Source organism: Hippoglossus stenolepis, chromosome 7 (genome assembly GCF_022539355.2).
Source record: "Hippoglossus stenolepis isolate QCI-W04-F060 chromosome 7, HSTE1.2, whole genome shotgun sequence".
Taxonomy (NCBI): domain Eukaryota; kingdom Metazoa; phylum Chordata; class Actinopteri; order Pleuronectiformes; family Pleuronectidae; genus Hippoglossus; species Hippoglossus stenolepis.
In genome coordinates, this window is record NC_061489.1 from 26,018,724 (window position 1) to 26,032,448 (window position 13,725).

At 47.4% G+C, this 13,725-nt stretch overlaps 1 protein-coding gene across 1 annotated transcript; it reads left to right on the plus strand.

Moving 5' to 3' along the window:
• Positions 1-1,213: 1,213 nt before the first annotated feature.
• Positions 1,214-11,845, plus strand: mtnr1al (melatonin receptor type 1A like). The gene is made up of 2 exons (XM_035160525.1): positions 1,214-1,502; positions 11,076-11,845. The coding sequence occupies exons 1-2, from the start codon at positions 1,214-1,216 to the stop codon at positions 11,843-11,845; spliced, it is 1,059 nt and encodes a 352-aa protein (XP_035016416.1).
• The last annotated feature ends 1,880 nt before the right edge of the window (positions 11,846-13,725 follow it).

The following is a 13,725-nucleotide window of genomic DNA, read 5'->3' on the forward strand; positions in this document are numbered from 1 at the left end:
ACGATGAGAAGCTGAGGGAGGAAGATGAATCTGTGGTGGAACCGTGTTACTCACGAGTGGGAAAACCTGGAGGGATGAAAGGATGAAGGGAAAGAAATGGGGACAGAGGAGAAGAAGAGAGTGGAAGGAAGAAAGGAAAGGACAGAGGAGAGGATGTGGAGGAGAGCGCATCACCTGAGGAGAGACAAGGCAGAAAGAGAGAGAGACAGAGGGAGGAGAGAGAGAGAGAGAGAGGGAGGGAGGAGAGAGAGAGACAGAGGGAGAGAGAGAGAGGGAGGGAGGGAGGAGAGAAAGATAGAAAGAGAGGGAGGGCGATAGAGAGAGGAGAGAGAGAGGCAGGGAGAGAGAGAGGGAGAGAGAGAGAGATGGAGAGAGAGAGGGAGGGAGAGAGAGAGGGAGGAGAGAGAGGCAGGGAGAGAGAGAGGCAGGGAGAGAGAGAGGGAGGAGAGAGAGAGATGGAGAGAGAGAGGGAGGAAAGAGAGAGGGAGAGAGAGAGAGGCAGGGAGAGAGAGAGGGAGGAGAGAGAGAGAGGAGAGAGAGATGGAGAGAGAGAGGGAGGAAAGAGAGGAGAGAGGGAGGAGAGAGAGAGGGAGGAGAGAGAGAGGGAGGGAGAGAGAGAGGGAGGAGAGAGAGAGGCAGGGAGAGAGAGAGGAGGAGAGAGAGAGGGATGAGAGAGAGAGAGAGAGGGAGGGATGGAGAGAGGGAGAGAGAGAGAGGGAAGAGAGAGAGAGAGAGAGAGGGAGGGATGGATAGAGGGAGGGAGGGATGCTATAAGGCGCGTGAGCCTCCTCCAGACGCGCTCAGACGAAGTGGAGTCTCCTCCTGAATGACCCGGTTCCGGCTCCTCTCCGGTCTGAATGGAGCCGGATCCATGAATCAGGGATTTGTGAATGAGAAGCTGCAGCGCGGGAACTTCCCTCCAGCCCAGAGAACAGCGCGTGGCCTCTTTTGAATGGGAACAGACCGGAAACCTCGTGGCACGTGCTCGTGTTTAAACGCGTCTCCGTGCGTCTTTCCGTTGCGCGCGGGAGATGTCTTGATCACCCCCCCTTGTGTCCGGTGACGGTGAAGCTGCTCGTGTGGACACCGGGACAAACAGAAGACAGAGACACAGACGTGATGTCCGGGTCCGAGACTTGAAGGACGAGTCGCTCCGGTGCCGCGTGGCCACGCGCACAGATCCCCGGTGCGCGCAGTCTGACCGCCGTGCGTAATGCTGAACGGACCGACCCTCCGCGACCCGATGCGACTCGTGGACCCGAGGCACCTCCCGCAACTGATGTCCCTGGAGGACCATGAGCCCACCATGGTGGGGGGGACCCTGGGGCCGCGCAACTCCACCCCGCTGGGGGAGGAGGGGGCCCCGGGCCCGCAGCAGCAGGCCTTCCCCTGGGCGGTGACCCTGCTGGCCGGAGTCCTGATCACCACCATCGTGGTGGATGTGATCGGGAACCTGCTGGTCATCGTGTCCGTGTTCAGGAACAAGAAGCTCAGGAAAGCAGGTAGAAGCTGCTGCTGCTCCGTTACAGGCTGATGGTTCCATGTTATATATATTTATTATTATTATGTCCATTATAACGTTTATTAACAGTGAGTTTATTCACTTTTAATTTTAGTTTTAGTGTTTTTGTTATTCTTTGCATGTTCGTATATATTTTACATAATTTCAACAATATTCCAATAGTTTCATCTTAAAACAAAGTGTAAGAACTTGAGTGTAAAACATTTAATACATTTTTATACATTTATCAAATAAACTAGCACAAGAAATGTGGGATTTTATTCAGAAATATTAAAATGTCACTTTAAACTCTAGAGTGAAATAGAAAGTATTATTATTGGAAGACACAGTTTACACCATGATACACTGCACCTGCATTACTGTTGTTCAGAGGGTAGAGCGCAGGAACCAGAGGCTCGGTGGTTTGATTCCCGGGATTCCTGTGTGAGTGATGATGGAGAAATTGCTGAACATAGATGCACAGTGTGAACGTGTGTGAACGTGTGTGAACGTGTGTGAACGTGTGTGAACGTGTGAACGTGTGAACGCGGTGTGACGCGGGTGCACGTGTGTGCACGTGTGAACGTGTGTGAACGTGTGAACGTGGGCACGTGTGTGCACGTGTGCACGCAGTGAACGCGGGTGAACGCGTGCACGTGGGAACGTGGGTGAACGCAGGTGAACGTGTGTGAACGTGAGTCAGTAGCTGCTGCACCTGTTCCCTGATGATGAAGTGATGTGAACTGAAGTTTTCTGCTCAGGCTGAAACGATCAAAAGAACAAATGTTGCTTCTGTAACTTTCTCCATCTTTGCGTTTGTCTCCCTCCGTCACACGAGCAACTTCACCAGATTGCTGCTCAGTGTGTGAGTCGAGGACACTGAGACGTTCAGCTGCTGCAGGCGACCGGACGCCCGGCGCTCGTTTGGCGTGTTGTGTTGTGTAGAAGCTCTGACAGGAGATCTGTCAGCGTTAGCGTCTGACACCGGTGACGCTGACGCTCCAGACGGTCGGAGCAGCTCTGCAGCTGCAGACTGGGAGATTTGCCACGTAGGCTCTCGGTCAAGGACTTTTGGAAACTAAAATCAGTGAAGCCCCAGTCGGACGCTCCCTGGAATCGATGTGTGAATCTGATTGAAGCCTCAGGCTGAAGAGCGCCGCTGGGCATCAATAACCTCAGGACGCCTCAAACACAGAGTGGGAATCAATCCACGCTCCTAATTGTTACATCTCACTCAGCAGCATGTTCCCACCGAGTCGCTCCTCGCAGTAGAGATCACAGTAAAAGCTCAGAGTGAGGACTCGTACAACAGTGTATGAATATTGACGGCTTGTTTTGCCTTTTACAGTTTAATGGAGCAGTGAAGCCGAACGTCCTGTGAAGCGTCAACGTGAACAGTCCTGGCAGAAAATCAATTGACGGATGATAGCACCACCATGGACATCCATCCATCCATCCATCCATCCATCCATCCATCCATTATCTTTACCACTTATCCAAGGGGTCTGGATCAGATCCCAGCCGACAGCGCCCGGTCACACTCAAGGTCAATTTAGAGTCTCAGTGTAACCGAACCCTGCTCTGTACGACGAGGTCTGGAACTCGTCGGCACTTTAATGTTTTTAAATCATTGCTTAAAGCAAATTTTTATAGTAAAGACTTTTTTTATAACTGGTTTTAATGGATCTAGTTTCTTTAGTAAAGTTACTTGGTGATGATGCTGCTCAGATTCGCATTTTAACTAGTGTGGAGTGTTTAGTACTGTGGAGTACTGTAGTACTGTGGAGTACTGTAGTACTGTAGTACTGTAGTACTGTGGAGTACTGTGGAGTACTGAGCCTGAAGGTGCTGATGCTGCGAGTAAAACCGTCATGATGTTACCATGGCAACCAAATGAAGCGCTTCATTCTTTTCCTCCATTCAAACAGAAAGACTACTACTCAGGAATCCCTGAAACGATTAGAGGTGGAGAACAGGATGAATTGTTCACCTTTTCTCATTTGTTCTTCTCTCCACCTCCTCATTCATCTGATCTCCCTCCCTCTTCTCTCTTCTCTCCCTCTCTTCCTCCCTTGTTTCCAGTTACCCCATCTTCCCAACTCCTGTCTCACTTCATCTCCTGCCTCTCCACTGCCTCCCCTCTCCTGCCTCCCTTGTCCTTTCCACCTGATTCATTGCCTTCAGACTCCTTCTCCTCACCTTTTCTCTGCTCTCCTTTGATTACTCTTCTCTCTCCCCCTCCTCGGCCCTGTCAGGTGTCTCCTCTCTCCCCATTTCCTCCCCTCGGTTCCCCTTTCTTCCATCTACCTCTTCTCCTGCCGCTGAATTCTCCTGCCTTCCTCTCCTGCCTTCCTCTCCCCTGTTTTCCTGTGCGCCCACTCATCCATCCGTCACCTGTCTCCATCTGCCCCGTCAGCAACACATCTCCTGAACAACATTAAAGTCCCGTCACGTCAGTGTGAGTGGATCTGCTGGAAAGCTCGTTTATTTATAATCTGCTCAGTGCGCCTGCAGCAAAAAACACCTGTAAACACAACTGTGTCTATATGTTCTGTCTCTACTCTGTCGTATGGAAACATTCACCTGAACATCAGGTCTATAGATTCATGTTTCACTGCTACGGTCGTCTTTTCACTTCCGTCTCATGTTCAAACACTTTGTCTTTGTGTCTTTTCATGCACTGGAAACACTTTCTACATCTGTTTCCATCTGTTTCACCCTTGAACTGAAGGCACCGCTATTTTTTTCTAAGTCAATAAACTATAATAAATGATAAAAGCACTGAGATCGTGTTCTAAATTTTTAAAAGAACAATCTGACATGTTTTTCCACCAAATTTTGCTAAATAAACACAAAACATATTGATCCAAGAGGTTTATTAATATAGGAACATGAACGAAATTCACTGAACGTAACAAAAGTGAAATGATCGTGAGGCAGAGGAAGAGAGTTCTTGGCTTAATGCTGCAAACAGAAATCATGTTTTAACTATTATAGTTTTGATTGTAGATGGATTTGAATGCAAACAACAATCTCCCACAGCCAGTTTTTAATTTGGTTCGACGTCGGGCTCCCCAGGTTCCTTGAAACGCTCTCGGCTGGTGCAGTTGTTATGGGTTCGAACCCCTCAGCCTCCGACTCCCTCCCACGGCCCACACACATGCAGAGTCGGGTTAATTGGAGTGAAATTGTCTTTGTATGTGATTCACTTGAGACCAGTGTGGGATGAACTCTGCTTCTCTCCCCATCAGCTGGGATTCACATTGTATTTGTATCACAACAGACATTATCTCAAGGTTCTTTCTATGCAAGGTTGAGCAACACAACAGTTCCCACAGCGAGCGAGAGAGAAACACTCCCCCGGGCTCGGCCGCCTCGAGACCCTGAAGAAGATGGATGGATTGTTGTGGAGTGTTCACATCCGATGTTTGCAAAGCTGCAGTTTCCTTTCAATGTAAATGACTGCCACTAACAGACATGGACCCACTCGTCTCAACATGGCTCCATAGTTCTAAACGTTTCCTCTCGGTCCCAGACTTTGGTTGAGAAATGGTTCCTGGTCCGATTCATCAGCTTAACGTCTCTGTGATAAATGTCACCACAGATGGAGTCGGGTTGGTTTTAAGGGTCGGGGGGGACGCGAGGTGGCAGATGGCTGCTCTCTGGGTTCTGTACTGAGCCGGTCCGACAGCTGGAGACGAGCAGGAGACGGAGGAGGCTCTGAAATGCCGCCCGCTGAGGGGATTTACACGTGAAATAAGCCCGTGATTCTTCTCTGACCTTCAGTCTCATCGCAACATCTCCGGACGCAGCCGAGCTCACCGAGGAACTCCGGTGAATCTCAACGAGCCCGAAGCTCTCAACTAACTAAACTTATTATGTTGATGAGTGAACTCTCGGCAGAAGGTCGCAGCGACTTTCACCCAGTTGGCCTCAGTTTGTGACGAGCAGATTATCAAACTTTATAGAGAAGCTGCGATTAAAGACAACTGTTCATTTGATAACATCTGCTTTTGATAGAACAGAAACAGATGTTTTGGACGAGGAGGGATTTTACTAAACAAAATTAAACTATTTACAACTTAAACACGTCATTTTGATCAAAATTATTAGATTTATTGAAACTAACTCAAAATGATAGAAAACACTTCACTTATTGAATCTGTAATTGAAATACATAAAGTCCCCATTTTAGGCCTCATTTTCTTGTGTTTACATCGATGCGTCTGTATTTATAATCCAGTACTTTAACTTTTGGTTCTTCCAGTACATTCTGCTGCTGTTATATTTGAACTTGTGGTTGTTTGATGGTTTTTCTTTTCTGTTCCACTGTTTGAATCCACGGTCACTTCATCTCAAGCTGCTGTTGTTGTCGCTGCCACGTTTTCAAACCGACCACCTTCCCCCTCTGAGGCTGAACAGATTAGTTTCCTCTTCGTCCAACACACGATCTCAGTTCACCAGAAAAACAGGGGGAAGTTTTGTAATTGTGTCTTTTGTGTTGTGTATGAAATTCATTGTGAGGGAAACTCTTGTTTGGGCTGTTGAGCCACAGAGAAATGGGTCGACAGTGGAACAGATGCAGTTTGTGGAGGCTGCAGCTTTTTCACTCTACTATTGTTTGTTGTCATAAATTGATTCATATATTTGTCTCAGTGGAAGACGGCTGAGTTCATTTTGTGCTGAATGGATCCTGCTTGTTAACCCCAGGTTCTAAGGGAACACGTGGAGTAATGTAATGTGTTGTAATGCCCCCCCCATCATCAGCCCTTCACAGCTCCGGCAGCGGGTGACTGCGCTGCCGGAGCTGTGTCGCTATAGAAACAGATAATGCACCTTTTGAAAATTGGCCATTTACTCTGACAAAGTAATTTTCAACGTCTTTAAAGGACAATTACGTGTCACAGAGGGACGACGCTGCTGCTGCCACTCCGAGCAAACACGGCACGACATGATTCCACCGAGTTCACGACGAGGAGCGAATAATGTGCTTCATGAATAGTGTGCACGGAGCAGCGCTGCGCTCCGACGCTGCAGCTTGAGTGAAACTTTGACTCCTTATCTTCACAATCTGCAGCACTTTGCAGAAACATCACAGAACCCGAAGGATTTGGATGAATCTGGGTCAAGTTTGAAGTTATTTGAAGTTTGCACAAGTCTTCACTATAATGCACGTGACTCATATTCAATAGAAGAAGATTCTGGTTCAAGATTTAACACATTATTTTCATTCTAAACTTGAGCGTCTGTGGTGCATCCTGACATTTGGACCACAGGGTCAGAGTTCTGCAGAGTTCTGTGCACAGTGAGTGAGTCTGGTAAATGTTCGTGGGTCAGAGGATTTGATGTTTGGTGACTGGAAGCAGGATGTTGTCCTGAACCTCTGGACGGAATATGAAACCAGCGGAGGGAAAACTTTCTGGCTGCACTGTTTTAAAAAGAAAGTGAAAGTGTGTGTCAGGTAGCTGAGCTCCCAGGGGGGGGGGGACCTGGTGAACCATGGACGTACTGACAATGAGGCAGAGTGGTGTGTGTGTGTGTGTGTGTGTGCTGTTGACAGTGGACACACGTTACTTCATATCTCTGAGGTTGGAGGGAAATGCATGTGCCTCACTTGCTCTTGTGGACGCACAGCAGGATGCTTCTTTATAACTTTATACTCGCAGGATAACTTTATAACAATCAGTAAAAGTTCCTGATCCCCAGCGAGCAGAGGTGAGACGTGAGAACAGGAGGCAGGAAGCTCAACGGCCCAGTGAACATCAGCTGTGCTCCTCCTCAGCGTCAGACATGAAGTCACAGCCTCTGCTTTCCCTCTGACTTCCTGTCTGACCCGATCCCGAGCACCTGCCCGACCTCGTGCTGCCGCAGCACATCTGGGCCCGGGGATCCAGATGATCCAGATGTGCTGCGGCAGCGCCGTGATTTATTTTGTCTAATTTCCTTTAACTGCTCGGACACTTCATCATTCGCTCTGATTCTCTGTGTTTGTGTCGGAAGAGGACACGTCTGCCGCTGCTGGAGGAAAACAAACCCTCGTCTTTAACCTCACAGCCGGAGATCCTCGCTCAGGAATAAGAGAAATCTCAGCTGTCCTTGTTTTTCATCGTGGGAGTGAAATGTGAAATTTCCGGTTCACTGCACTGCAGCCTCAAAAACTCACCTCCTGCAGGTTTGAGAGGAAGCTGCATAATATAACCTGAGGTTGTTGTGAAACGTCAACGTGACCTGCCGGCGGCTGAAAACATGACCTCCTTGGTGGAGGCAGTGATATCTGGTTATCTTACAGGCCTCAAAGTAAAATCAGCCCAGAACCTGATCCTCAAGTCCGAAGTTTATCAACTGTCATCACGTTTCTTTACGACGTTCCAGTACGAGCCAGAAATGTCAGTAAAGGTTGAGTGAGACAGAAAAATGGCCTCTGAAACTCAAGGGTTTCTGTCTCTGTTTGCTGTCGTACGTGAACGAGGTTCGAGCAGCGTCAGGAGTGAGGGGACGGAGGAGAGAGTCTCAATCTGCAGGCGTCTTCCTGTGTGTCTGTCTGTGTGTGTGTGTGTGTGTCTGTCTGTGTGTGTGCAGCAGCAGCTGAAGACCATCAGGCTGCAGGAGGTTCACGAGGCTCACGCGGCTGCTCCTCCTCCAGCAGATCACGCTATTAGGTTTTAGATCCGCTGCATTAATTTGCACCTTAATGTGTAAAAACCGACGCCTTCGGAAAGATCACAGGAGTCTGATGGAAATCTCTGCTCGTTAATTCATCGTGTTTCTTAATGAACAGGCTCGTTAGCTCAGCAGGTCGGGTTCAATTCATCATTACACCTGACTCTCTGTTCGGAATATTTCGAGATGAAGTTGTAGAATTATGAGAAATTAATTTTATGACGTCATTTTTGTAATATTACGACTTTATTCTCAATTTCTTTTCTTCAACTTGGTCCTGATACTGTCATGTTCCTTCACATCCTGGCATTTAAAGGAACATTTACACATTTTAAATATGTAACGAGGCCGCAATACTTTTATCTGAAGCATGAAGCTATGAATTAATCAACGGGTATAAATGGTTCTAGTGAGATCAACCCTGGCAGCTTTAATGTCTCCCTCAGTCACTGAACTGCTCAGGGAATTGAACCTCTAACCCTTGGCACCGTTTCTCTTCCTGGCTCATTAACACGTGGCTCCGGCTGACACGCGAGGAGCCATATTGTCGGGAGTATAGCTGCAAACGCAGTAATAAAGACAGAAGCACGGACTAATGCATATTGACAAGTCCCCCGTCTCTGCGCCCCGAGCCACAGCTCTTCTCTAACCAGCTTCTGGGACGTGCAGGAGACAAAGACCCATCGTCCAGAATGTTAACCACGGGGCCCCTTCGCAATGAAGACAGAGTGGGGGGTGATAAAGGCTGAAGCAGGTAGAACGAGGTGTTGTTAAACGAGCGCTCCCGGCACGAGGAGCCACGTGGGCCAATAAAAAGCTCCAAGCTAAACGTGCCAATTACAGCAGCTGCAGAGACGCACCTCTCGATCAGCGGAGCGTTTCAGGCTGACAAGCGTCGAGTGGACGTTCAGGTTCAGTTAGTGACGACCGGAGCGTCGGCTGGAGCCTCGTGTGAAGGTGAAGGTCGGACGGCGCCTGTTCTGTGTGGTCGTCTGTGAGGGAGGATGTCGTGGTGGCAGGGACACGATAAAGCGACACGTGGGAGATAAAGAAACAGGTGACAGAGAAATAACATTCATCTCTAATGGTTTCCAGGATCTGCAGGGAGCTCTGGTTTTATCACTTGATTCATAAAAACTGAACTAAAAAGGTGATTTATTACAACAAATAGGAGTTTATGAGCTCAACAAAGAGGATTGTACACAAGAGGATTCACGTTACTTCATAAATCCCTCAGAGAGCTCAGAGCTCCACCGAGTCCAAACAGTCTCCTGATGAAACCACGTTTAAATTCACAAGATCCATTTGGAATCTGCACCAAATCACACACACACTCGTAAATATCAGATTTGTCCTTCATCAAGATCCAGGAATTATTCTCTGAGAAATCAACAAAAATATTTCCGCTCTCTGGTCCAGGATCAACAGGATCTTCTTCTCGTGACGTCTCACCCCGACACAACATTTCATGGAAATCAGTCGAGTAGTTTTTGTGTAACCCTGCAAACAAACAAACACAAATGAAAACACAACCTCATTAGCTGCGGTAATAAAACCTCACTGACACAGAAACACATCCACAGATTCAATGCAGTGTCATTCAATAATATTATCTCATCTTTAACTAAAGAATACATCAGTGTATATTTAAATCACTGTGATGAGTGCGTTGATGCAACACGAGTATTTATCTTTACAGTAAATAAACAAAACCCTTCCAGCGACACACGTTGTCATGACAGCAGCAGAAACAACAAATGATTTTAATCTAAATGCAAAACGAACATATGACCTGTGTCATTTCTGGATCAATGCAAAAGCAAATTTATGTTTGCTGCCCTTCTTCTGGTTCATGTGAGTGGAAACCGAGGAGAAGAAAAGACGATCACACAAAGAACTCACAACGCTGACGAAAGAGAAACACTGGATTGGAAACTGAGTAAAGGGTTTAAACCTGAAGAGTAAATACATGTGAGATAGAAACTCGTACAAACGCTGCACAGAAGCAGGACAGTTTCATTGAGAGGAACTTTGTGCGACATCGAGAAAATTGAAACGCAGCTCGGTTCAGTCACAGGTAAAAAAGAGAAACTCCTGAATCAGCAAACACAAACTTTATTCCCCAAGTGGGAGACCTTTGTATTTCACCTGCAAAACGTATATTCTATTAAAATTACATTCGTAAAGCACCTGTTAAAGATGCTACATGAAGCACAATAGAAATACAACAGTACGAATAAGACACGTAAAACAGTTAAAGGGTCATTTACGTACAACCGTCACTTTCCACGTTGTTCAATGCCTCCTTCACACGAGCTGTGTCTCAATTCCCCGGCTGCATCGACCACGTCAGCCGAAAAGAAACGAGACGGTCTGGTCCTCAGCTCCAAGTTACAGCTGTTGGCTGCCATAAAAACCAGTGTTTACTGCCTGTGGAACAACAGTACTCCATCAGTGTGAACTCTCTTTGTGTTCGGACAAATCGTGTGTGTGTGTGTGTGTGTGTGTGTGTGTGTGTGTGTGTGTACAGGAGTGGGACGGTTGTGTTCATTACCCTCTAACGATGCTGGAGGCATAAAAAGTGTCGGTGAGGAGGTTTAATGATCCAGATGCTGTTGAAGTGAAGTCGGAGGAGAATGTACGTTTGGTTTTATGGTGTTTTTTTCTGCTTCTCTTCACCTGCTTCCTGTTTGTGTTCAGTCGTTCTGACTCAGTGTTTTATTTTTGTCTGTGTTTTGCAGATTTTTGTTGTTGTGCTGGTTTTTACGATCCGTCTCCCTCCCTCTTGTAAAGATGTCAGAAAACACTGTTCTGCTCTGATTTCTACCCAAATCATCTCAAACACATGGTTTTATTTCCAATATGAAGCAGAATCATTTCTTCTTTCTCACGTCTTCCTCTTCTCGCTCCACAGGAAACGCCTTCGTGGTGAGCCTGGCCCTCGCCGACCTGGTGGTCGCCATCTATCCCTACCCGCTGGTCCTGACCGCCATCTTCCACGACGGCTGGATCGCCGGCTACATCCACTGTCAGATCAGCGGCTTCCTCATGGGCCTCAGCGTCATCGGCTCCATCTTCAACATCACCGGCATCGCCATCAACCGCTACTGCTACATCTGCCACAGCCTGAAGTACGACAAGCTCTTCTCCAACAGCAACACCATGTGCTACGTGGTGCTCGTCTGGGCGCTCACCATCCTCGCCATCGTGCCCAACTGGTTTGTGGAGTCCCTGCAGTACGACCCCCGGGTGTACTCCTGCACCTTCGCCCAGTCGGTCAGCTCGCTCTACACCATCACGGTGGTCGTGGTGCACTTCATCCTGCCGATCGGCATCGTCACCTACTGCTACCTGCGGATCTGGATCCTGGTCATCCAGGTGAGGCGGAGGGTCAAGCCGGACTCTCGACCCAAAATCAAGCCGCACGACCTCCGCAACTTCCTCACCATGTTCGTGGTGTTCGTGCTCTTCGCGGTCTGCTGGGCGCCGCTGAACCTGATCGGCCTGGCGGTGGCGCTGGACTCCCGGTTGGGCCAGGCCATACCGGAGTGGCTGTTCACGGCCAGCTACTTCATGGCGTACTTCAACAGCTGCCTCAACGCCGTCGTCTACGGCGCCCTGAACCACAACTTCAGGAAGGAGTACAAGAGGATCGTCCTGATCGTCTTCAAACTTCACTGCTGAGACGAGCGGCCACGAGGGGGCGCTTGTTTTTAACTTTTACAACGAGAAGAGGCTGAGAGACGGCCTTCACAAAGAGGAAAACATCTGTAATGAAAAGGAAATAAAACAAATACAGTTAGAGAGAAAACAGCTGGAGGAGGAGAGGAGGTGAGAAGTGAGATAAGCGACTCAGTGACGACTTCAGGGAAACTGAGAGACTCAGAGAGAGGAAACAGGAAGGAAGTAACTTAGTAACGTGATTTATCACGACTCCGACAAAGTCTTGACTTAGTGTTTGAATTCAAATCAAAGTTGTGAGACATGTTTTTATCCGTGTTGGATTATGAATGTTGGATCATCCAATCAACTTCTTCCCCCTGATTCCTTCTGATGCACGAACTGAAACTTCAAGACACAAAAACTGTGATTTTGACTTTCAGGGTGTTTTCACACCTGAAGTCTTTAGAGCATCGAGGAGGCTGAGAGTTAGTTCTGGTTGAATACAATAATTATTTAAGTATTTAAAACGATATGAGTTTGTGAGTGACCCTGAGATCTCAACACACTGCAGGTAAAGACAAGCAAATACATGCAACACAAACAAATACACAACCAAACTTCAACTAATCACTTTGCTCAGTTTATAAAACCACGGACAAGTTGCCGACTTCATCATTTAAACACGTCTCATCACTTTGTTTCTCCTGGAAACACTTCTGTTGTCGTTTCTGTCACTTGCATCATGTTTCTGTATTGAATTAATTATGAGCCAGTGTTTTGTCTACTTGCATGTGGAATCTGCAGTGAGTTGACGTCTCAGGGCCACCGTAGTTTTTAAAGAAGGAGCCAAACTCTCCGTGGAACAAAGGAAGAAAACGACAGAGGAGAAAAGACATGTTGCTGAACCAGAGCCACAAATATGATTTTTATTAGACTCAACAAAATCCAAACACGTAATCTGGACTTTGACTTTGACTTGGACCTGAACGCATCATTTTCAAACCTACACAGAGTTTGTTTTGTCCACCCCTGACATCCTGGACGTCACATGCACATCCCTGCATCTCTCTCGTCTCAGTTTAGATTAAACGACGACGGCTCCTGTGAAACGTCTCCACAGCACTTTAACCAAAACGGAAGTGTGCTCAGTTTCATCTCAACTGGGTCAGAGAAAGAAGTTACAAGCAGTCGGGTGAGAAGTTAAATCTCTGGAGGTCGACCGGTCGTTAACTGAGTCTTTAAAGATGAGATGAGCTCCACACACAGAACAAGGATCTGAGACGCAGGTGTATCTGTAAAAGTGGACATGTTCTGATCCCGTGTGTTACTTCTGTCACGTGTTTGTTGCCTAAACAAACGGGACACACGTGTCACCTGGAGGCTGCGTTCACACCGACAGCAGCACCGTCACAGACAGAATCCACCGTGGGTCTTTTTCCTTCGTTCGCCTCGAAGCTGCAGCGGCTGATTCACCAGCTCATCCTCATGTCTCGTAACGAAGCCATGTCCTCGATGCATCTACCTCACAATCCTCCTCCAGGTCGTGTTGTGTCTGTCAGTCACTGGACCTCAGCTGTGAGCTTTGAGAAGGAAACAGATGACAACAGGGTCTGTTAGAGCGCGATGACATTTTAATATCACGCAGATACACACATCGTGTCCTGAGAGCGACACAAACATCCGTCCAAACGCACAACACAGGTCAGTTCTAACAGAAAACTCTCAGATCTCAGGTTCTTCTGCCGTCGAGCACGCTGCACATTTTATAACAAACACCGTTCTGTAAAGACAGATGTCTAAATACAAGATTGTGGATCAATACTTTATTTATATTAATGTATAATAACATGAGTTTATGGTATTATTAATATATAATAAATACTTTTGTCATTTCGAATGTA